Source organism: Vitis riparia, unplaced genomic scaffold (genome assembly GCF_004353265.1).
Source record: "Vitis riparia cultivar Riparia Gloire de Montpellier isolate 1030 unplaced genomic scaffold, EGFV_Vit.rip_1.0 scaffold655_pilon_pilon, whole genome shotgun sequence".
NCBI lineage: Eukaryota > Viridiplantae > Streptophyta > Magnoliopsida > Vitales > Vitaceae > Vitis > Vitis riparia.
In genome coordinates this window covers 33488-59346 of record NW_023269727.1, presented here as the reverse complement: position 1 = coordinate 59346, position 25859 = coordinate 33488, and the positions used below count along the sequence as shown (strand labels likewise).

At 34.1% G+C, this 25859-nt stretch overlaps 1 protein-coding gene and 1 pseudogene across 1 annotated transcript; both read right to left on the bottom strand.

The window, feature by feature from the left end:
- Positions 1-2446: 2446 nt before the first annotated feature.
- LOC117910225 lies at positions 2447-7130 on the bottom strand. The gene is made up of 4 exons (XM_034824290.1): positions 6984-7130; positions 6841-6898; positions 4446-4606; positions 2447-3522 (listed from the first exon to the last, which is right to left on the bottom strand). The coding sequence occupies exons 1-4, from the start codon at positions 7054-7056 to the stop codon at positions 3449-3451; spliced, it is 366 nt and encodes a 121-aa protein (XP_034680181.1). The 5' UTR covers positions 7057-7130; the 3' UTR covers positions 2447-3448.
- Positions 7131-7823: 693 nt separating this feature from the next.
- On the bottom strand, positions 7824-25736 carry LOC117910226 (annotated as a pseudogene).
- Between the last annotated feature and the right edge of the window lie 123 nt (positions 25737-25859).

Below are 25859 nucleotides of genomic sequence, written 5' to 3'. Positions count from 1 at the left end.
TTCCTTATAGAGTAAGACACCAAGCTACAGTTAGAAATTGACCTAAATCGCCAATAACTAACATGGGTGAAGGTCAACAAACCAAAGCAAACTTAAAGCAAAATAAAAATGCAATCACAGTTTAAGACTTCCAACACCCTTATTGAACTCAACCACATAGTGTAACTCATTATTGTGTGAATCACAACAACTATCAACAAAAAAATATAAACACATCATTTCTTTCTTGTTGCACAGGGTATACAACAATGATTGCATGGGGATGAAAAATTGTTGAAAATGACACAAATCTACCATCAAAGACAAGGCAATTCTACAACACAAACTGCTTAAAATACAATGGCATAAGCGAAGAGTTTTTTACCATATCAATGATTCAATAAGACGACTTTCAATGATTTCTTAACCACAAACTGCCACATACATGATTTTCATAACTCAAACCTAGGTACAAAGTCAAGTACAAGAAAACATGAAATCCATAGTCATGCCCACAAAGCAGTAAAAATGTATAGACATCACTATATAACAATGAAATCAAGCCAATCTATGAGAAAAAAAAAAGGAAAAATAAATAAATAAAAGAAAATTCCGAACAATCCAAATACATTATCTAGTAAGATAAGAATGCAATTGAGCGAAATAACGTAAAAGAGGAAAAATAAGACAAAAAAGAACATTATGAAAAGAGGATGACTCCTAGAACATTTGACCCACAACCCTATCATTGGTCTAGTTGGGATTGACGGGGCTTGAACCCGCAGCTTCCGCCTTGCAAAGGCATTGCATTGACCAATTGAACTACAATCCCACATAAATAAGGTCACAACTGTCAATATAGGTAACCAAACAAGTTGTACAAATAACACTTAACTCAATCTTTATAATAACAAATACTTAAGTTTAATTTCATTATATTGAATGACATACAATTCTTTTGCAGTACTTATAAATCAAGTATCTTCAAATCAAACAAAATATGTTCATATCCATGCATCGGGAAAAAATGATTCATATTAAGGCAGAAAAGTAAAAAAGAAATATCAGTTACTATTAGATGTCAACCCCACATCCCACATCATATTATTTCATGTAGAAACCAAAAGAATGATCAGCCCAAAACCATAATCAATCCAAAATCATGAAAACATGACTTGACATGGAACAAATAGTCTCTATTCAAAAAACCTAAGAATATAAGTAAATCTCAAGGCTATGCCCCACACTATAATAACAACAATTACAAATTGAAGGTATTTGCACTATTACAAATTTAAGCGATTTCCATAGTGCATCCAGCTTATACTACTTAAGAAATAGTAGAAACCAAAAGAATTATTAGCCCAAAACCATAATGAATTCAAAATCATGAAAATGTTATCATGACTTGGCATGGAACAAATAGTCCCTATTCAAAACCTACAAATATAAGTAAATCTCAAGGCTATGGCCCACACCATAACGACAACAATTACAAATTGAAGGGATTTGCACTATTACAAATCGAAGCGATATCCATAGTGCATCCAACTTATACTACTTAATAAGAAATTACAGAAACCAAAAGAAATATCATTCAAAACCATAATGAATTCAAAATCATCAAAATGCTTCCATGACTTGGCATGGAACAAATAGTCCCTATGCATATATAGTGTTAGGAGCCTCTTTCCCAAATTGATATAGGATATCACAACATCTCTCCAACTTGGTTTTCCATTTTAGTTAATGGAACTAAAAATGTTGGTGGTAGCCATTGTCTAGCATCTACAACCGAAGACAAGTCTCGATAGTACCCAAAAACCACGTCACAAAGTACATACAAGTTGGTTTGAAACTTTTTCATTAAACAAAGTGACATTGCCTTGAAAATATTACAAGACAAACGATGAAATAAAGTTATTTGAGAAATCAAAATGAAAAGCACCTTCAAATATCCCACATGTTGTTGCAACAACAACTAGTACCAGAATGACTAGGTAGAATACACTAACAATCTCCTTGTTCTTTAAAAACGTGCTAATGCAGCAAGAAGTATACCCTTATGGGAGATCAAATCAAAGGAAGTGTATAAAATCAAATGGTAGAGATTTACAGTATCTTGCTTAAACAATGAATGCAGTTTTCGATTGGCTAGAAAGCAAATTGAGGGTGATTTTTTTTAACAAGAATTACAACAAAAACCTTTTGGATATAGCCAATGATATTGCATCTATGTGTGCATGAATGTCCAAGACACCAATGCACAAAACAATATATGTACCTAAGCAGAATTTTAAAAAAAAATGAAATTCAAATTTGAAATATCACTATGGCAAAAAAAAATAATAATATTTTCACCTTTGTAAAGGACAATGAAAAATTACATCTAACCTAGAATTCTCAATGAAGTATGTTTCTAATACGAGTATATTAGGAAATAAAATCAGTTCAAACATACACAATGTTAAAAGAAATGCAAGGAGCCCTCACATTATATCTTATAATGAATAAGTGTAAAAACTTGACATGATAAAAAGATGCATATTAGAACATGATAGAATGAAAATAGAATTGAAATAATAGCATAAAGAACACCTGAGACTCCACCTAAACCTACTGGAAACCTATTTTCCAAAGATATCTGGAAGAAAATTACTTACAATATTCATTTAACATTAGAATACAATTTAATTTCTACAAAGCTCTGATTGGAAAGGTGTATAGCGACCAATCAAGTTCTTCTCAGTAGAAGCACCTAAAATAGCTTCCTTCGAACACATGACTCCATATACATCAATTGGTTGAAGGTCACTCAAATTCTTCTACTGCTCTAAGGCTACTTGAAAAAAAGCTATATGAAGTTGTGGCCCAAAAGAGTTATGCTACAACATAATGAAACAAAAATTCAATGCAGATTTTCTTACCATTGCATTCTTATCCTCCAACCTCCTTGCTGCAACTACAACAACCTCATTTTGCATGTAAATTAAAACAAAATGTTGTCAAAATAGTTCCTCAAAACTTGAAGAACCTTACTTCTAGTATAATAAGCCGAAACATCTCGACATCGCTCTAGCAATATTTCCAAAATGGCTTGCTTGGTTTGAAGCTGAATAGATTTTGAACTCACTTTACCCTCAACATTTGTAAAGACCTACATAATCAACTTTCCCAATACACCAACAAGAGCATTCCTTATCTTATAAGATTCTCCTAAGAAGCTTGTGATCAAGATACCAATGTTGGTTGAAATCAACTATGGAAGCTAGTCAATGAACTACACAAGAAAGCACCCAATACATTCGACACCCAATACATTCGATACTAATAGTATCCTTCACGTAGTCTTTTGGGTTGGTCCTTCGAATTAGCCATTGAGGTGTGGTAACAGTCATACTTCTGCATCAAGTGTAAATTGATGCACATGACTACGCCATGTAGTGGAATTTGGTGGCACATGTCCCAATTATATGACATAGAAAATCTTTTGCCCCTGAATTCTTAAATAGTACCGCATTCTCAAACTAAGAGAATACATTCCTACAAAATCCAATTAACAAATATAAACAAGAAAAATCAAATTAAAAAATATCAAACTAATTATACAATATACTTTACAATGAAAGATAAGTAATTTTCAACTAGGTCTCATGACCCAAAGAGCATCAAAAAGGGTTGATCTCTAGTGAATTAGCTATTATGTTGAGTAGTTGAACCCTCTGTGGATCCCAATTCCATGAGTGTATAAGCTATTTCTTCCAACAACTCAATATTGCTTAAATCTATAATGAGAACACTTTACTAAATGAGAAGCAACGACCAACAAGACACACTCAAACACATAGAAAGAAAGAGTGCCTTGGAGTTGTTATTGACACCAATATTAGACACCCAAATGAGGACAATGTTGAGGGGGGGGGGAAGAATAGATTTTTATTGAATTTTGATGACTTCACCATCTAGATGTTTATAAACACAGAGATTTGAAAAATAATTCAATACCTTTGAAATTCAAGAAAAGATTTGCACATAAGATGGTCATAACTTCAACTATCATTGATGTTCAACGCTTCAGCTTATAATGCAGTAGAACATTTCAATAATTGCGTGCTTAGATGTCAATTGGAATTAAATTTTCTTACCAACTTTCAGAAGCATTGACAGATACAGATCTATCAGCATCAATCCACAAATGTCTAAACCAACTCAACGACGATATGGATCATTTTGGTCCTGTTATATCTCTACATGCATGTGCCTCAAATGTGTCAGGACCAACACCGTTCAACAATTCATGTTTCTAGGTGTTCCTTTCGCATATAAAAGTTGACAATCAGATATGCAAGCTTCAACTAAAGTTCTAATAAAAAGCTAAGAGAAGATAACTTGCTAAAAATTTTCAAGAAGACACAAGGAACAGATCAAGCAACTATAGAATCAAAGTGGGCATTTCTTGCACATACCTTCAACAATATCAGTTTTTGAAAATTCTTCTGCACTGCTCTTAGCTACCATAAAACATTCCAAACTACCAACTTTCTGTTGATGTATGGGCATTTCTTGCAGTAACCTCTTCTTCCATTTGTTCCATATGGAATTTGTCAAGCTTCTCAAACTCCTTACTCTGGTTTTCGTTAGTGTGAAAAAAATACACCAATTATTAAAAAAATAAACTGCAAATGAGGTAATGCAAGAACTTAATACCTTGCTAGGTTATTAATGAAGTATGTCTCCAATATGGGTAAATAAGAGACTAGTCCAAGCGTAAGCTATATTCAACAAAAATGCAAGGTGCCATGACATTATATCTTATAATGAAGTCATGCATTAAAACCTGACATGATAATAAGTTGTCATATTAGCACATGATAGATGAAAATAGAATTAAAACAGTAGTATAAACAATACATGTGACTCCACCAAACTTGTTGCAAACCTTTTCAACCACAACTTCCATATTTCTCCATAGGAGTTGGATGAGTAGCATAAATAGTAGCAATAATATTATCAACAACAGCATACCATTATGTTTCCTAGCAGCCAAAACTATCCATTAAGATTTCTATTTGGATACATGACACCATATGCGTCAATTGGTTAATAGCAACATGGAACATAATGAATAAATATCTACTAAGTTTTGTTACAAGAACAGTTGAAAGGACGCATGATAGCACTTTCAATGTAATTTTGCAACTAAGAGACATTTTCCTCAAGTCAACAACTAAGGTTTCAGTAGTTGGATGAATTGCATATATAAAATCAATAACATTATCAGTAACAGCATACCATAAGTTATCTAGCAGCCAAAAACTGGTGATTAAGCTTTTCAGAATGCCAAATATCAGGGTCTCCTTATTAGACAATAGTTTTTTCTTTCACTTTTTAGAAAACTTGTAAGAGTAATGTTTCCGATTCAAGCATGCAGTTCAAGCAACCTTGAAGTTCTTGAAAACAATATTAAACCCCAGAATGAGGACAATATTGAGAAGCAAAAAAGTATAGGTTTTAAAAGCAATCCAATGTGAGGCTACCCAATCAAGGATCAGTACACTATCAACAGATCGGAAGTAACTCGAGATGGAGAATCCACCTTTGGAAGAACGTTGAGATTGGGCCTAGGACTCTCCCTAAGATTTAATTTACAAGATAGTGTGAGACTAGAGAAACCTTTAATTAATGAACATACATTATCAAACACGTCTTACTCTTGGAGACGGAAAAGCTCTTTCCAAGAGAGATCAAATAATACATCTATTTGCATAAGAAGAAAAAAAGATTAAAATCTCTAAAAAAAAATGGTTAAAATATACAAAATAACTAATGTCAATATCTTTACTTAGAAAAATGACTAATGAGAATAAAATAGATATTTGAATCTAACTTGGAAAGTGAAAACTTAACTCAACTACACAAAACAATTGAATTTGTTGATGCACAAGAGAGAACGTTCACCAAGTATCAAATAAAAATTATTAAAAAATAATATAAAAAAACAATGGATTACTCAAATGTTCAATTGATAGTTAATTTTAATTTTTTTTCTTCCCATTTCTCATAGTTGAGAATATTTGAGGGTTTTATCAATTGTTGATGGGAAAAAACACCATTGATAAGAAAACTAAATATAAATCATGAACCAAAAGATTTACCCCACTTGTTTAGATGCCATGAATATTTAGGATAATAAAAGAAAACAAACTTTTCTTGATATATATGGTAACAAACACATTCTCCACGGCTTCATAAGTGGACTAGTCCTGAGAAAATACGGGACAACCTGTGTTGGCTAAAATCAACTTTGCAAATCTATCAACGAGCTCCACAAGAAAGCAATGTTTGATATTTATAGCCCCAACTTTGTCCTTCACATAGTCTTTTCAGTTTGTCCTTCCAACCTCTATGATAGGAGAACCAACCAAACTACCAACAACACATGATTGCACCGTATAGTGGTATTTGGTAGCACATGTCCCCATTAAATCACAAAGAGCATCTTTTGTCTTTGAATCTTTTAACAATATTGTGTTCTTAACCATAGTATACAAGAGATGTAAATTAAACCTACAAAGATAAACATGCAAAATAAAATAAAAATAAATCCAATTAATTACCCAACTTGATTTACAACGAAAAATAAGTAATTTCCATCTGGTCTCATGGAGTTGAGTATCTAACCCCTCTGTTGTTTCCAATTCCAAGAGTGTATAGGTTGTTTCTTCCTACAACTAGTACTGCCTAAATCCATGACAAGAACACTTTCATAAATTAGTAGCAACTTCCCAATAAGACACACATGCACATACTTATCAAAAAATAAAATAAAATAAGACACATGCAAATAAAATGGAAGAGTACCTTGGGATTAGTTCAAAACCAGCAAGAATTGATTGCAGTCCTTTAGACGTCACTGTTGCTGTAAGTTGCTTCTTATGAATTAGTTCAATTTTCTTGCAGCAAGAACAAGGGTGCAATGTTGGCATGTATGGCAGTAGCACTACCTGGGTCATGACTGATGGCAGGATGTTGCAAGTATGGTCTAAGAATTGCAAAATCTAGCAGCCTTGCACCCATGAAATGGACGTCCAGAGTCTATCTTCATTGTTCCTTGTCAAGTTGGCCATAGGGACTGCTAGATGCTTCTCCCTCAGCTTCTTCGGCTGCAGAGGTGAGTTCCTGAATGGATGCAGTTATAGGGTGCAGGGATACAGTACCTTTCACCCAAGTTGCGTAGGAGATTTGTGTAGTTCTGCCCCAAGAAAAAAGATTATTACAAGACTAGTATATGTATATAACAGAACAAATATACAAATGCATATCAGCACTTACACAACTTTTTAAATAGCACAAGTGCAACATCTTGGACCACACCATGTCACATTTTTACAAAAAAATTGATTATCTTTTTCTTTCTTCTGAGAAAATATCCAGGGACCAACCAAGGAAACTTATACTAAACCAAAAGTAGCCCCGGTGTTTAATTGTAATGAATAATAACTTCTTGCAAGCAGTAACACATGAAATCAAATTAACTATGCATAAAGGAAAAAAATAAAATAAAATGAACAATCAATTATTTTTGGTCTATTTGAAATTTTCAATTTCTAAAACATGGTAACATCCTTTTGCATCCCTAAGAAAAAAAAAAAGAAAGAAATAATGCTGTGTAAAACAGATGTACTCAAGTTCTTTCTTCCACCCTCCCTTTTTGTCCTTTATTTTTCATTTTTGTGCAGGTAGAGCAGGGGCTTTCTCACAAAATGAAGTGACTAACACTCTGGCAAATCGAATGATTACCCAAGGTCGCAGACAAAAGGACAGTAAGTAGCAGTTCCTAAAGGAATACCATTTCAAAAGATCAAAACTTCCCTATTTAGATATAAGGCTAGATCAAAATTTTTGAAAATAAGGTCACTTCACCTGGTTAAGTTGCAGTTACCAGAGTATAAAATCTCAATTCAAAAAATCTAGTTTAATGACTGAGAAAATAAGCAATGATAAATGAAAGATAACAGATGCCTACCCATAATTGTTCTGTGTAAGAGACATAGTTGAAAGGTAATAGGATCATCAGCCAGGTGAAGAGCTAGAAGTCCCCAAACTCCAGCTACTGAGGCAGTAAAAAACAGAAAACTATGTAAGCTTGAAGAAGTGACAATGAAGCAGTGATTTTCCTAGTTCATCGATACATCTTTTTCAAGAATGCATACTAGAAGGAAAAGAAGCTAACCAGCCACGTGACGTTGAAACAATGGATCCCCATGGTTTGTCATCCAGTTATAGGAGTCAAAAGCAGTGTAATAGACTGGAAAATCTGAAGGACAAAAGAAAAAGAAAGTTGAAGTTCTATTTTACCAAATTGATTAGCATGAAATCTTAATTGTGATGTAAATTTTACTACTAACATTATTGACAGTGCTTGGAGTATCATAATAAAAGCTTTCGATAATCCTTTTAGTGGAAATAATTTGCCTAAAAATGAAAAAAAAAATTATTTTTTTTCTTTTATACTCCATCTTATGCCTTGAAACTAGAATCTTTCCAGGTGTAATTTCTGGTGCATTTAGAAAAGGGAAAAAAGGAACAAGCAAAAAACCATCCTTTCAAATGGAAATACCAAAGAAAACAGAAATACCATCAGAGATGATGAGAAAATTAAGAAATTCAAAATACCACTTCATAAAGCCCTAAAAATGATCATTCTACACACACAAGAAAATGTTCTCGAGTGCAATAATATAAAGGAACAAAACTAAATCATTCCACATCCAAGTAAACCCAGTGGAATGATTTTGGTTGCACTGGATTTGCAAACACACCACAGCTGAACGAAAAGGTTTTTAATATGTGGAGTCACTGCCAAATTGACCAAGATAATTGTAGGGAAATAAAGAAAAGTACACCTTTTAAAAAAGCTCAACTGACCTCAATTTTAAGCGTTACAGAAAAGAAAAAAAAAAGGTGGAAGAAAACTGCAAAACCACAAGCAACATGCTCTCTCTTTGTAAATCAGCATACCAATTAGAAAAGAACCTATTTGCCTACATATATTGGAATACTTATTTTGAAACTCTTCAAAATAGTTTTCTGCCATTTAGAATATAAAACAATTTTTTCACTTAAAAAACACATTTAGAATTTTTATTTTTTTTAAATAAACAGGTTATTTTTACAACTACTTCAAGGAGTTTTTGTAGAGTATTATAAGAAAACATTGAAATTATAGAGAATACTTTAGGAACTTTACAGCATACATAAATGCATTTTACCTTCATGGAGAATAAACAGAAAAAACTGTCTTCGATTTTTGAGTTCCCATAAAGAATTTTTTACTTGAAAATAATTGGTAATTATTTTTAGAAATTGTTCTACAAAACTGTTTTTTGATAACCATATTTGAAAACGTTGCCAAACAAACCCTTAAACTCCTTCAATTAATTGAAAAAGTACAAATAGCTGAGATAGTCTGATCACAGATTGATTTCACAAAGCAATGGCAAAAATACACCAAATTATGCATATCTATTCACTCACTTTAGGAGAAACAAAAAATTCATTAGGAGATTGAAGACAATTCAGCTTGTATATTCAAATTAAAGGAAAAGGAATCCTTGCCTTGCATTTTGGATTATGAAATTGCAGAATTTGATTGCAAAAATACATCCCAGGTTTTCTTTAAAACTGACACATTCACTTACAAAAGAGAACAAGCAAAAGCAATGACTGGGGCACTCTTGTTCAACACTAGGAATGGCAATAGGGCAGGTTCAGGATGGGTCACCCCCATTCCAACCCTGCCCTGTTTAATTTTTTCTTCATTTCTTAAAACTTTTCTATTTTTAAAATTTTAAATTATATTAAAAATAAATATAATTTAAATATAAATATATAGTATATTTTTTACAATTTATTTTTATGAAAAATAATTTTTTTTATTTTATATATGTAAAGAAAAGGTAAAATGAAAAAAAGAATCAAAATATTTTTTATTTAATATTATATATAATCAGGGCAAGACATACCCAAACCCACCATGGATTTAAAAAAAAAAAATCCCCAACTCGTCCTATTAGGGGTGGGATGGGAACACTCGAAAAAACCCGCCCCATGTCATCTCTATTCAACACAAACATGTATATTCTTTGAGAACTTTGATATCCATGATGGAAGCCTAAGGCAATCTATCTGTCCCACAACGGAGAATGATGGGAATGATGAATTAAAAACAAAACTAACATTTGCTAACTTATAAAAATAACTACACTTTGTTCCACTTTTATGTCCTTTCATCGATTAAAAAAAAAAATCAAGGACAAAGCTAATGTACCCCTTAAAGTGGAGATGCTTAGTTTCCTTTATGCATGCATGTCTGAGCACACAAGTTCCCTTCACAAGAACACATTTTCTCAATACTCATAGCTTTCCTAATTTCCATCTGTAATTTGGAAATGTTAGGGTATAAGTGATGTACCTCTTCCATAGTATAAATCAACAGAAGGAACCCCTGCATGTTGCAAAAGTGGAGCAAAATCAGAATCCACTCCACTTAGCCTCTGAATATGCAATCCAGCCAAGACAATCCCAATAATTACTTCATACAATCCATATAGAAACAACAAAGATAAATTTTGACATATCCAAAGCCATAATTTATAAAGCAAGAAAAGTGGTATACTTGTCTCTCCTTTTTGCTTTTTGATGAAAAACAGAAGTAAAAAGCATGTTTACAAGTCTTCTATGCAGACAGACTAATTTATTTAAGCAAAGTATTGATGAAACAGAACTGATGGTTGTAGCAGACAACCAAGGTGGTGGTAGCAGTACTACTGTGGTGTGATGCTCATGGAAGTAGTGTGTTGATGTGATCATAGGTTATGGGAAAAGTAAATTTTGTTCTCTCCAAAACATTTTATTTTTTAACTACAACTAAAGCTTTTTAGTTGTATTTTTGCAATTGAAAAAGTACTTCCAAAAATGGTGCAACTTGGAAGGGGGTGGTACTGAGGGGCAAAAGGAGATAATTAAGTGATAAACATCTATAGTGGAGGTGGTGGTAACAACAATACTGCTGTGGTCGTGGTGGTCATGGTATAAGCATGAATAAGTTGGTGTGATGACTGGTGGTATAATATGACGAAATACGCAAATTTTGTTCTCTCCAAGATGAAACCTTTTCTCTAACCTAAAACCCGACTTCTACAGCACATTTACCCAAGTAACAAAGAACTTGAATTAATTATCGTCCTGAAATTTCACAACTCAATCCTCTTTTCATAATTTCAGAACTTTTTAAGCATACCCCATTCTACCAAAATTTCAAATTAACCCTATAAGAATTTATCCAATTTGACAAGCCTTAAAATCCATGCAATACCCTAAACATAATCGTCCAACTAAACAAGTGATTAAGACAACTTATTCTGAGTTTAAGGAGCTATCCTACTTCAAAGGGAGCATCAGCAAGAGAATAATAGAATTTTGAAACAAATTTCCTTAGAATCCTAGACAGTCATTTGTACATTCAACAAATAAATTTATTTGAATTGCCACCTACAAAGGAGGAGGAGAATCATTTCACATGTGAAGATCAACCTCCACAAACCAAAAAAAGGTCTGTAATGTTTCATAACTTCATTTACTTGGAACCTTGTGTTTTTCAAAGATGGTAAAAGCATGAGGACAACCATAATGCAACCATTCCAATGATTTGAAAAGCTAAAGATTAGGGTTAACTTACATTGATGACTTTATTTGTAATCATCCAGTTATCATATATGGTCATGCTCTCTGAGTCAGGATCCTGGACCTGGAATTCAGTTTAAATCACAATTTAGACAGTTTGAAATACCAGGTGTTGTCATCAATTCAGATCCAAATAGATTGAACATTAACAATCTTGTGAACTTATTTTACCATCTTTTTCTACCTTCTTTGCAACCTCAATGAGAAGATTATCTAGCTGAGGCGTTGCACCAGCAAAGAAGCCTGGTCCTTGAACTGCACAGTCTACATTAAGGTATGCTACAACTTCAGAACCCAGATTCAAAAGGTTTTGTTCGACCCACTCAGTAGATCCTATCTGAGGCCACACAACACAAGTAAATTACTTTTGAGTGTTAAATACAAACAACCATTCAAATAGAACAAGCCTAGCTAATTGGATTACTTTTAGAACAAATAAATGAGCAAGTGCATATAGCAATTCAGGCAGCGACAGTAAAAACTGGTGATGGTGATATATACAACTTCAAGCAAGGAAAAAGGTTTATATCACAGATGGTAGCCTCTTGAGTTCATACACATTTGAAAAAATCCACTATTGATTCATCTACAATGGTTGCAAATTGCCAGTTGATAATCAGTCTGAGGTTTCACATTAGGGATGAGCACATAATTCGCTAAAACCACATAAACTAACGACTTAAGCTCTCATTTTTTTTTTTTGTCACTGATATCATGGAAGTAGGAATATCTCTCCTAGTGATGTGCACCACTATGACTCAACCGGATGGCAATTCCAACAATAGAAGAGTGGCAGAGCCTACATGTCATGGCTATTCTTTGCCCATTAACATCCTAAACCAAATATAGGCATTAAGAGTGATCAAATGCCTTTCTTTGACACACTTTCAGGGTGCAGTATCTAGGACACAGTTGTATTTGTTCTCTATAGAATCCAAAATACATAGAAATAACAAAATGATCTAGAGATTGAAAACCTGGTCCATTTTATATTAATGACCAACAAAGATGAAATATTAGCTACCATCCCAAACTCTTCTGCATCCCAACTGCATAGAACAATTGTCCTCTGAGGTTGCCCCCCCTGACACATCATAAGAGCATATCTACGAGCAATGTCAAGTAGCACTGCAGTTCCACTATTGGGGTCAACAGCTCCATATGTCCATGCATCTCTGTGGTTGCCAAGCAGGACATAGCAATCAAGCTCTTCAGATCCCCTTATGACAGCAAAAACATTATGAATGGTAGCTATCTTTTTCTCCGCCTGAAAAAGAGGGAAAAAATAAAATAAATGGAGAAACATTTCAATAAGCTTTCCACAAGTGGGCTTTAGTAGAAGTCTTCCACTCATTTTTCCCTTTTAACCCTCTCATGTTTAACAACTAGCTAACAAGATAATATGTAAAAGAGAATAAAAATAATTGGAGAATTAATTCAGGTGACTTCACAAGGTACTATTTTGTGGCAGATAATTGACAGAATTGAGTAATAGAACAAAGACAAACAAAAAGACACTCATAAGAAAGCTTCCAAGGTCTCATTCCCTGTAAAGGGCCGTAACCCAAACCTCCCCCCATGAAAATAATTAGGACTTGTAACATAGCCTTGATATCGATTGAACTGGATGCATACACTTTGCAAAGTCCCCATACTCTTAGGTTACATTTTTTTGAAGGAAAAAGTAACATGAACAGAGTTCAGCAATCCTACAAGAGGAAGCATGTGCCATAATCATAAGAGCCTCTGTAAGCTATTATCATGGTAATAATGCATAACAGAAGCTTAAAGAGGCAGTTATTGACATCCCATATTCCAAAAAGAATGAATTAATAACCAACATACTACATTTTTTTCATAGGCAAGTAAGAATAAATACATATATTAAAAACACCACTAAAAAAGGGGCGAGCACAATACACTAGAAGTATACATGTAAGGAAACAAAAAGAAGCAAGCTACAACCACCGCCCCAATCTAGTACTTAGATATCAACAAGTTAATAATAAAATCTATCGAGGATGGTGGATTAGTTTGACCATCAACTATAAGATACCCTCAAGACCACATATATAGATCAGATATAAGGTAGTCTTTAAGATATTGGTTAGTGCATTGCTTTCCTTCCGGATTGTCTAGAAAAGGTAAAGAGGAGTTGTTCTCCATGTTGTTCTCGTCTTCTTGCCCACAAGTCAAATTCCAACACATTAACATGCCCTTCACCAAATGTGGGAGAACCCATGAAATGCTAAACAAAGAGAATAGGAAGTGTCATAGCCCTCTAACTTTCCCACAATGGATAAGGAGATAGTCCACTAATTCTTCTACATCATTAGACATACAACAATAACCCGCTAAAAGCCATCCTTTTATTTTAAGTCCGTCCTCAATAAGAATCCTTCCCCAAACCACTTCCTACACAACAAAAAAAAAACAAAAAATAAAAAATAAAAAAAAAATACAAAATCCACTTTGATAGGAGCTCAAGAGCCCACACTATCTTTGAGGGGAATGACACTAGACCCTCCAATTCCAAGGCGGAGTAGAAAGATTTCACCAAGAATGGCTAGCCTTCCAAACCATCTAAATGTGTATTTTGTGGTAAGTGAAAACGAATTCTTATCTCTAGCCTGCATAGTGACATTAGAAAATATCCCTTTTCTGTCCAAAAAAGATATGAATGAGTATTCTTTGTAAACCATGGAACCAAATTAGACCTTTGAAAATTTGCGCATAAATTATTAATTATTGGGAGGACTTCCATGATTCAGGTGTCTCGATAAAGATGAAAATACAGTGATTAGGACTAAAGAATGTGATTTATTGCAAACTTGTTTTTCAATATCCAAAATGACCATTTGGAAAATTTGGAAAGCAGATGGTACATGCTTTTCATTCCTCCTTTTTTTAGTTCATTTCTTTTTGCTCCAAATCACTTCAGTGGTATAACAGCTTCAAAAAACCTTACATAAATGCTCAGTGTAGAGATTTAACATAGAGGTTTGATTGGAACAAGTTCATCATTATAGTTTTTTGAAACACAACAGTCTCCAGTAGCAATCAGCATCATTGAACTAGGGGAAGGGAAAACACTCACCAGATGCTTGAACCATTTCCTTCCTTGAAGCCCATCAGCATCCAGGAAGCCTCTTTCAGCAAGCATCAGTCGATCATTTAATGTCTGCTTCTTCAATATCAAAAACTCACTATTTCTTTCCTCTTCTCAGTTTTTGTCTCTCACCTTTGCTTCTCCCTCAGCTTCTTCGGCTGCAGAGGCGAGTTCCTGAATGGATGCAGTTATAGGGCGCAGGGATACATTACCTTTCACCAAGTTGCGTAGGAGATTTGTGTAGTTCTGCCCCAAGAAAAAAGATTATTACAAGACTAGTATATGCATATAACAGAACAAATATACAAATGCATATCAGCACTTACACAACTTTTTAAATAGCATTAGTGCAACATCTTGGACCACACCATGTCACATTTTTACAAAAAAATTGATTATCTTTTTCTTTCTTCTGAGAAAATATCCAGGGACCAACCAAGGAAACTTATACTAAACCAAAAGTAGCCCCGGTGTTTAATTGTAATGAATAATAACTTCTTGCAGGCAGTAACACATGAAATCAAATTACCTATGCATAAAAGAAAAAAATAAAATAAAATGAACAATCAATTATTTCTAGTCTATTTGAAATTTTCAATTTCTAAAACATGGTAACATCCTTTTGCATCCCTAAGAAAGAAAAAGAAAGAAATAATGCTGTGTAAAACAGATGTACTCAAGTTCTTTCTTCCACCCTCCCTTTTTGTCCATTATTTTTCATTTTTGTGCAGGTAGAGCAGGGGCTTTCTCACAAAATGAAGTGACTAATTCTGGCAAATCGAATGATTACCCAAGGTCGCAGACAAAATGACAGTGAGTAGCAGTTCCTAAAGGAATACCATTTCAAAAGATCAAAACTTCCCTATTTAGATATAAGGCTAGATCAAAATTTTTGAAAATACGGTCACTTCACCTGGTTAAGTTGCAGTTACCAGAGTATAAAATCTCAATTCAAAAAATCTAGTTTAATGACTGAGAAAATAAGCAATGATAAATGAAAGATAACAGATGCCTACCCATAATTGTTCTGTGTAAGACATAGTTGAAAGGTAAAATAGGATCATCAGCCAGGTGAAGAGCTAGAAGTCCCCAAACTCCAGCTACTGAGGCAGTAAAAAACAGAAAACTATGTAAGCTTGAAGAAGTGACAATGAAGCAGTGATTTTCCTAGTTCATCGATAAATCTTTTTCAAGACTGCATACTAGAAGGAAAAGAAGCTAACCAGCCACGTGACGTTGAAACAATGGATCCCCATGGTTTGTCATCCAGTTATAGGAGTCAAAAGCAGTGTGATAGACTGGAAAATCTGAAGGACAAAAGAAAAAGAAAGTTGAAGTTCTATTTTACCAAATTGATTAGCATGAAATCTTAATTGTGATGTAAATTTTACTACTAACATTATTGACAATGCTTGGAGTATCACAATAAAAGCTTTCGATAATCCTTTTAGTGGAAATAATTTGCCTAAAAATGAAAAAAAAAATTATTTTTTTCTTTATACTCCGTCTTATGCCTTGAAACTAGAATCTTTCCAGGAGTAATTTCTGGTGCATTTAGAAAAGGGGAAAAAGGAACAAGCAAAAAACCATCCTTTAAAATGGAAATACCAAAGAAAACAAAAATACCATCAGAGATGATGAGAAAATTAAGAAATTCAAAATACCATTTCATAAAGCCCTAAAAATGATCATCCTACACACGCAAGAAAATGTTCTCAAGAGCAATAATATAAAGGAACAAAACTAAATCATTCCACATCCAAGTAAACCCAGTGGAATGATTTTGGTTGCACTGGATTTGCAAACACACCACAGCTGAATGAAAAGATTTTTAATATGTGGAGTCAGTGCCAAATTGACCAAGATAATTGTAAGGAAATAAAGAAAAGTACACCTTTTAAAAAAGCTCAACTGACCTCATTTTTAAGCGTTATAGAAAAGACAAAAAAAAGGTGGAAGAAAACTGCAAAAGCACAAGCGACATGCTCTCTCTTTGCAAATCAGCATACCAATTAGAAAAGAACCTATTTGCCTACATATATTGGAATACTTATTTTGAAACTCTTCAAAATGGTTTTCTGCTATTTAGAAAATAATTTTTTAACTTAAGAAACACATTTAGAATTTTTTTTTTTAAATAAACAGGTTATTTTTACAACTAATTCAAGGAGTTTTTATAGAGTATTATAAGAAAACATTGAAATTATAGAGAATACTTTAGGAACTTTACAGCATACATAAATGCATTTTACCTTCATGGAGAATAAACAGAAAAACTTGTCTTCGATTTTTGAGCTCCCATAAAGAATTTTTTACTTGAAAATAATTGGTAATTATTTTTAGAAATTGTTCTACAAAACTGTTTTTTGATAACCATATTTGAAAATGTTGCCAAACAAACCCTTAAACTCCTTCAATTAATTGAAAAAGTACAAATAGCTGAGATAGTCTGATCACATATTGATTTCGCAAAGCAATGGCAAAAATACACCAAATTATGCATATCTATTCACTCACTTTATGAGAAACAAAAAATTCATTAGGAGATTGAAGACAATTCAGCTTGTATATTCAAATTAAAGGAAAAGGAATCTTTGCTAGCATTCTGGATTATGAAATTGCAGAATTTGATTGCAAAAAAACATCCCAGGTTTTCTTTAAAACTGACACATTCGCTTATAGAAGAGAACAAGCAAAAGCAATGACTGGGGCACTCTTGTTCAACACTAGGGATGGCAATAGGGCAGGTTCAGGATGGGTCACCCCCATGCCAACCCTGCCCTGTTTAATTTTTTCTTCATTTCTTAGAACTTTTTTATTTTTAAAATTTTAAATTATATTAAAAATAAATATAATTTAAATATAAATATATAGTATATTTTTTACAATTTATTTTTATGAAAAATAATTTTTTTATTTTATATATTTAAAGAAAAGGTAAAATGAAAAAAAGAATCAAAATATTTTTTATTTAATATTATATATAATCAAGGCAAGACATACCAAAACCCACCATGGATTTAAAACAAAAAAATCCCCAACTCATCCTATTGGGGGTGGGATGGGGCAAACACTCGAAAAAACCCGCCCCATGTCATCTCTATTCAACACAACCATGTATGTTCTGTGAGAACTCTGATATCCATGATGGAAGCCTAAGGCAATCTCTCTGTCCCACAACGGAGAAGGATGGGAATGATGAATTACAAACAGAACTAACATTTGCTAACTTATAAAAATAACTACACTTTGTTCCACTTTTATGTCCTTTCATCGATTAAAAAAAAATCAAGGACAAAGCTAATGTACCCCTTAAAGTGGAGATGCTTAGTTTCCTTTATGCATGCATGTCTGAGCACACAAGTTCCCTTCACAAGAACACATTTTCTCAATACTCATAGCTTTCCTAATTTCCATCTGTAATTTGGAAATGTTAGGGTATAAGTGATGTACCTCTTCCATAGTATAAATCAACAGAAGGAACCCCTGCATGTTGCAAAAGTGGAGCAAAATCAGAATCGACTCCACTTAGCCTCTAAATCTGCAATCCAGCCAAGACAATGCCAATAATTACTTCATACAATCCATATAGAAACAACAAAGATAAATTTTGACATATCCAAAGCCATAATTTATAAAGCAAGAAAAGTGGTATACTTGTCTCTCCTTTTTGCTTTTTGATGAAAAACAGAAGTAAAAAGCATGTTTACAAGTCTTCTGTGCAGACAGACTAATTTATTTAAGCAAAGTATTGATGAAACAGAACGGGTGGTTGTAGCAGACAACCAAGGTGGTGGTAGCAGTACTGTTGTGGTGTGATGCTCATGGAAGTAGTGTGTTGATGTGATCATAGGTTATGGGAAAAGTAAATTTTGTTCTCTCCAAAACATTTTATTTTTTAACTACAACTAAAGCTTTTTAGTTGTATTTTTGCAATTGAAAAAGTACTTCCAAAAATGGTGTAACTTGGAAGGGGGTGGTACTGAGGGGCAAAAGGAGATAATTAAGTGATAAACATCTATAGTGGAGGTGGTGGTAACAACAATACTGCTGTGGTCGTGGTGGTCATGGTATTAGCATGAATAAGTTGGTGTGATGATTGGTGGTATAATATGACGAAATACGCAAATTTTGTTCTCTCCAAGATGAAACCTTTTCTCTAACCTAAAACCCGACTTCTACAGCACATTTACCCAAGTAACAAAGAACTTGAATTAATTATCGTCCTGAAATTTCACAACTCAGTCCTCTTTTCATAATTTCAGAACTTTTTAAGCATACCCCATTCTACCAAAATTTCAAATTAACCCTATAAGAATTTATCCAATTTGACAAGCCTTAAAATCCATGCAATACCCTAAACATAATCGTCCAACTAAACAAGTGATTAAGACAACTTATTCTGAGTTTAAGGAGCTATCCTACTTCAAAGGGAGCATCAGCAAGAGAATAATAGAATTTTGAAACAAATTTCCTTAGAATCCTAGACAGTCATTTGTACATTCAACAAATAAATTTATTTGAATTGCCACCTACAAAGGAGGAGGAGAATCATTTCACATGTGAAGATCAACCTCCACAAACCAAAAAAAGGTCTGTAATGTTTCATAACTTCATTTACTTGGAACCTTGTGTTTTTCAAAGATGGTAAAAGCATGAGGACAACCATAATGCAACCATTCCAATGATTTGAAAAGCTAAAGATTAGGGTTAACTTACATTGATGACTTTATTTGTAATCATCCAGTTATCATATATGGTCATGCTCTCTGAGTCAGGATCCTGGACCTGGAATTCAGTTTAAATCACAATTTAGACAGTTTGAAATACCAGGTGTTGTCATCAATTCAGATCCAAATAGATTGAACATTAACAATCTTGTGAACTTATTTTGCCATCTTTTTCTACCTTCTTTGCAACCTCAATGAGAAGATTATCTAGCTGAGGCGTTGCACCAGCAAAGAAGCCTGGTCCTTGAACTGCACAGTCTACATTAAGGTATGCTACAACTTTAGAACCCAGATTCAAAAGGTTTTGTTCGACCCACTCAGTAGATCCTATCTGAGGCCACACAACACAAGTAAATTACTTTTGAGTGTTAAATACACACAACCATTCAAATAGAACAAGCCTAGCTAATTGGATTACTTTTAGAACAAATAAATGAGCAAGTGCATATAGCAATTCAGGCAGCGACAGTAAAAACTGGTGATGGTGATATATACAACTTCAAGCAAGGAAAAAGGTTTATATCACAGATGGTAGCCTCTTGAGTTCATACACATTTGAAAAAATCCACTATTGATTCATCTACAATGGTTGCAAATTGCCAGCTGATAATCAGTCTGAGGTTTCACATCAGGGATGAGCACATAATTCGCTAAAACCACATAAACTAACGACTTAAGCTCTCATTTTTTTTTTTCGTCACTGATATCATGGAAGTAGGAATATCTCTCCTAGTGATGTGCACCACTATGACTCAACCGGATGGCAATTCCAACAATAGAAGAGTGGCAGAGCCTACATGTCATGGCTATTCTTTGCCCATTAACATCCTAAACCAAATATAGGCATTAAGAGTGATCAAATGCCTTTCTTTGACACACTTTCAGGGTGCAGTATCTAGGACACAGTTGTATTTGTTCTCTATAGAATCCAAAATACATAGAAATAACAAAATGATCTAGAGATTGACAACCTGGTCCATTTTATATTAATGACCAACAAAGATGAAATATTAGCTACCATCCCAAACTCTTCTGCATCCCAACTGCATAGAACAATTGTCCTCCAAGGTTGCCACCCCTGACGCATCATAAGAGCATATCTACGAGCAATGTCAAGTAGCACTGCAGTTCCACTATTGGGGTCAACAGCTCCATATGTCCATGCATCTCTGTGGTTGCCAAGCAGGACATAGCGATCAGGCTCTTCAGATCCCCTTATGACAGCAAAAACATTATGAATGGTAGCTATCTTTTTCTCCGCCTGAAAAAGAGGGAAAAAATAAAATAAATGGAGAAACAATTCAATAAGCTTTCCACAAGTGGGCTTTAGTAGAAGTTTTCCACTCATTTTTCCTTTTTAACACTCTCATGTTTAACAACTAGCTAACAAGATAATATGTAAAAGAGAATAAAAATAATTGGAGAATTAATTCAGGTGACTTCACAAGGTACTATTTTGTGGCAGATAATTGACAGAATTGAGTAATAGAACAAAGACAAACAAAAAGACACTCATAAGAAAGCTTCCAAGGTCTCATTCCCTGTAAAGGGCCGTAACCCAAACCTCCCCCCATGAAAATAATTAGGACTTGTAACATAGCCTTGATATCGATTGAACTGGATGCATACACTTTGCAAAGTCCCCATACTCTTAGGTTACATTTTTTTGAAGGAAAAAGTAACATGAACAGAGTTCAGCAATCCTACAAGAGGAAGCATGTGCCATAATCATAAGAGCCTCTGTAAGCTATTATCATGGTAATAATGCATAACAGAAGCTTAAAGAGGCAGTTATTGACAACCCATATTCCAAAAAGAATGAATTAATAACCAACATACTACATTTTTTTCATAGGCAAGTAAGAATAAATACATAATATAAAAAAACACCAATAAATAGGGGGCGACCCACAATACACTAGAAGTATACATGTAAGGAAACAAAAAGAAGCAAGCTACAACCCCCGCCCCAATCTAGTACTTAGATATCAACAAGTTAATAATAAAATCTATCGAGGATGGTGGATTAGTTTGACCATCAACCATAAGATACCCTCAAGACCACATATATAGATCAGATATAAGGTAGTCTTTAAGATATTGGTTAATGCATTGCTTTCCTTCCGGATTGTCTAGAAAAGGTATAGAGGAGTTGTTCTCCATGTTGTTCTCGTCTTCTTGCCCACAAGTCAAATTCCAACACATTAACATGCCCTTCACCAAATGTGGGAGAACCCATGAAATGCTAAACAAAGAGAATAGGAAGTGTCATAGCCCTCTAACTTTCCCACAATGGATAAGGAGATAGTCCACTAATTCTTCTACATCATTAGACATACAACAATAACCCGCTAAAAGCCATCCTTTTATTTTAAGTCCGTCCTCAATAAGAATCCTTCCCCAAACAGCAGCACAAAACCACCTAGCCCCGATTTAAGCTGTCAATGGAATCCAGTAATGTGTAGTTCAGAACCAATAAGAACTAAGAATTTCATCATCACTAGGTCTGTTAACTGCCACCATCTAGTACAGTTTTTCCAGCTTCATGACTGATTCTTCCAAATTCAAATTTCAAGCACATTATCATCAAACAACGTGCTAACAAGCTTCCCAACCATTGTACATGATATTCTAAATTCAACTACCATGAAACTGTACCAGTTAAAACACACTTCTTGAATCCCCAAATATTCCAACCTTCAGATCTAACACCAAAATGATATAGCATGTAACTAATCTATCTCAATCATTAGAGCTGCCATCTATAACAAGCGATTAAGATCAGCCTTAAACAATAGATAGACAGATCTACCATTCAATACCACAAAATAGGTGAAAAGAAGAGATGAACTCTTAAAATTTCAAAAAACCAAGCCTTCCCATTATATTGTGAACATATATGACTAAACCTGCTAAAACATAACAATTCTAAAGATGCTAAACTTATAATAATGGGAAGAAATAAAAATCAAACCCCATACTTACTAAACTAATTAGAACCAAACAAGCTTCTTTAACACTTATCTCTTTTGCTAAGAGGAATGACTGGGTATAGTGCAGTATTTATCCCAAAAAATTGTTGATTTAAGGCAAGAAGGTTTTTTTACCAGATTCAATCCACCTTCGAGATTCACCTTGTAAATCAAAGACTTAATGTACTTCTCCAAAGAACCAATCCATATTGAGCAAGAGAAGAAAGGAGAGTCCAAAATAACAATAAGATAAATGAATGATATGGAAATAATGCATCCCTCATCAAATAACTATAGAATGAACGTATTTAGTATCATGCTTCTTATTACCAGGGAGCAACTTTCAAATCTACAAGCATGATTCACAACAAGCCGGGAATTATGTATTGTAAAGTATTAAAAACTAATGTTGTTCATCGATTTACAATATTACTTTGTCATAAGGTTATTTTGAATTTCTTGTACAAAAATACGGTTTAAGCATCAAAATCCGAGTTCAAACTAATAACCACCAGAGTTCAAAGTTAGCATAAAAAGAATATGTAAAAAGATGAGTACATTTTGGAGTTTATGAGTTTCTTGAGGATTTTTTAGATTCAATCACCTAACTTTTTATCACAGAACACACTACGGATACATAATACTTGAATGACTAAGTCACTTTGTATGGTCAAGCTCTTTAAGCCACTAACAGTTAAGCTCACTTGATTGCCAAGATGTCATGAGAAAAGAAAAGAGAAACTGTGAATCCTACAACAATCAGTCCAAACCCAATCTATCATATAATTTCAAGTTTCAATTCTTACCCTATGCCCTCTGCAATCAGCACAAGAAATTGAAGATAAAAATGTGGAAAAATGCAAGGATATAAAATTCTTATTATTAAGTTTTAGACCTAAGGTGGTTTAATTGGCAGGCCCTCCCACTCAGGAACAGAAAGTTCCCCGTGGGTGGTATGAACTCCATGAAGTTTTTTTTTTTTTTTTTTTTTTGATAAGTAAATGCAATTGTGTTAAGAAGGCCAAAAAAATACACCTAAAAGTATACACGATGTATACTTTTAAAAAAACCTATCCCAACCAATCAATGAAATCAAGTAAAGACCATGAGTTAGAGCCAACATTAATTGGTAAAGACAACTTCTCACAGCTTATATATTAATTTCCTTTAAAACCTAATAAGTAATTCCATATTGCCATGTCAACATAACAAAAGATAACATCAGAAGAGGATTAGGACACACAATTTGTGGGATCCCATACAAAAAATTAAATGTTTCAAATTTGATTGAACTTTGATGAATTTAGTTCTTTGCTTTCAATCATCTTGAGAATCACACGTGAGAATATTCTTCTTTTTTCTTTACAGTATTAAAAAGAAACACATGCAAACCAAAGAAAAATTAAACAAAGCATACTCACACTCCTGAGAGAGACATGGTAAGATGAGACTTGTTAATTGGATAAAAAATACAATATGTAGATTTTGTCTACACACCCGAAATCCCATTCTGCAGCAACAAATGGACCAATACGGAGAATCAAATACATCCCAGCCTGCTGAACAATCTTCACAAACTTGAGAAGATCATACCATCCCCCAAAGTAATACTAAAAGTTTTCAAATTACAAGGGAAAATAATACAAATCAATTTAATCATCAACTATTGAAACAGAGGAACATCAAGCTTAAGCATCACTAAATACATTTACTCTCACTCACAGTGCCTAGAGAAAGTTCATGGCCATTCCAGAACACATATATTTCAATCACATCGATCCCTCCTTCCTTAGTTGTTTTAACCAGTCCCGGCCACATCTACCCCATTTAATATGTATAAAAGAGAAAACAACAATTATGAACAAAAACCGCAAATGTTATTTACAAATGACAACCTCAGAGAGAACAATCAAACAATGATTCGGCCGTGTGGGAATCAAGTCATAAATACTTTTCTTGCTTTAAAAAGAAAATAATCCTAAAATTTTCCTCCAAAATACCAAACCCAACGGTACATTTCTCATCCAAAATGGGCACAACAGAAATTAAAACAAAAAATAATAAATAAAAAGAAACAGGAATGATTGGTTGCTGAGAAAACACAAAATGCAATATTCACCTTAAGACTTCCTCTAAAATGTAGGCAATACGATAATACTATATATGCATTTTAAAAAAATCAAATCAGCAAACACTTACTTACAACTGGTAGCTCTACAAAATTAACAGGAAACAAACAATTAGGCACTGTTATGACAACCATTTTGAAAATAATTTTCTCATATTAGGAAGCAAATATTGTTTTTCCAAAATGTATCACATAAATTAAGAGACGAACAAATGCCACCGGGTTTGGTTACCGAGAAAATGGATGAATTCCCATTGAAATATCCAAATGAGCATTATTAAAAATAAAAAACAAAAGAGCATTGTTATAAATCAAAGAAACAGAGAAAACAACCATTAGGCATTGCTACATTGCTGTCATTCCAAAATACGTCTGGCTAGGGAAGCAACATTACTATTCAGAAATGGGCATTCTTGAAATAAAGACACATGCATGATATCAGAACAACTATAAACGAAGCAGAAAAAATAAAAGATCACGTCAAGAATCTCACATAGAGCGCCTCGGTGAGCTCGGACCCCCCGAATCCCCTGCGGCCGGGCCTTGCGTCGATGGCCGGAACGAACGCGAGGGTTAGGTTTAGAGTTAGGGTTTCTCCTGACGGGCAGAGGGCCGCGGTTGGGTGGGATCCCTAGATCGGGAGGGTCGTCAGCCGGAGGAAACATCTCTTATCACAGCTTTTTCTTGGAAATGACGTGAGATTTTCTCGGTAAAATCCGAGAAACTGATACGAAACAAAGCAGTAAAAATAAAACAACACGTCAAGAATCTCACATAGAGCGCCTCGGTGAGCTCGGGCCCCACGAATCCCCTGCGGCCGGTCATTGCGTTGATGGCCGGAACCAACGCGAGGGTTTTGGTTTAGAGTTAGGGTTTCTCCTGACGGGCACAGGGCCGCGGTTGATGAGGAAACATCTCTTACAGGTTGGAAACGATACGGTGGTAGGGCTTTTTCTTGTAAATGACGTGAGATTTTCTCGGTAAAATGCGAGAAACTGGTACGAAAGCATGGAGTGAGGCTGTCTCTCAAATCTCTTTTATAGGTCATTCGTTTTCCAGTTTTATTGAGCGTTTCTTGGACGTTGTGCTGAATAGAGCCTACTACCGATCGTCCCCACGAGTGCTAAGCTAACTGAGCCTACTTCCGACAATAAATTTACATTATACCCTGGACAATTACCATAAAGGCACAGCGA

What these genes read in the sequence shown, in the direction of transcription:
- LOC117910225 (XM_034824290.1), bottom strand. Translation starts at nt 7,056, where the DNA reads ATGGGTGCAAGGCTGCTAGATTTTGCAATTCTTAGACCATACTTGCAA. An exon ending in TGCCATCAGTCATGACCCAG is followed by an intron (nt 6,899 to 6,983) that starts GTAGTGCTACTG and finishes AGCAACTTACAG; the next exon opens with CAACAGTGACGTCTAAAGGA. An exon ending in GGTTTTGAACTAATCCCAAG is followed by an intron (nt 4,607 to 6,840) that starts GTACTCTTCCAT and finishes AACGAAAACCAG; the next exon opens with AGTAAGGAGTTTGAGAAGCT.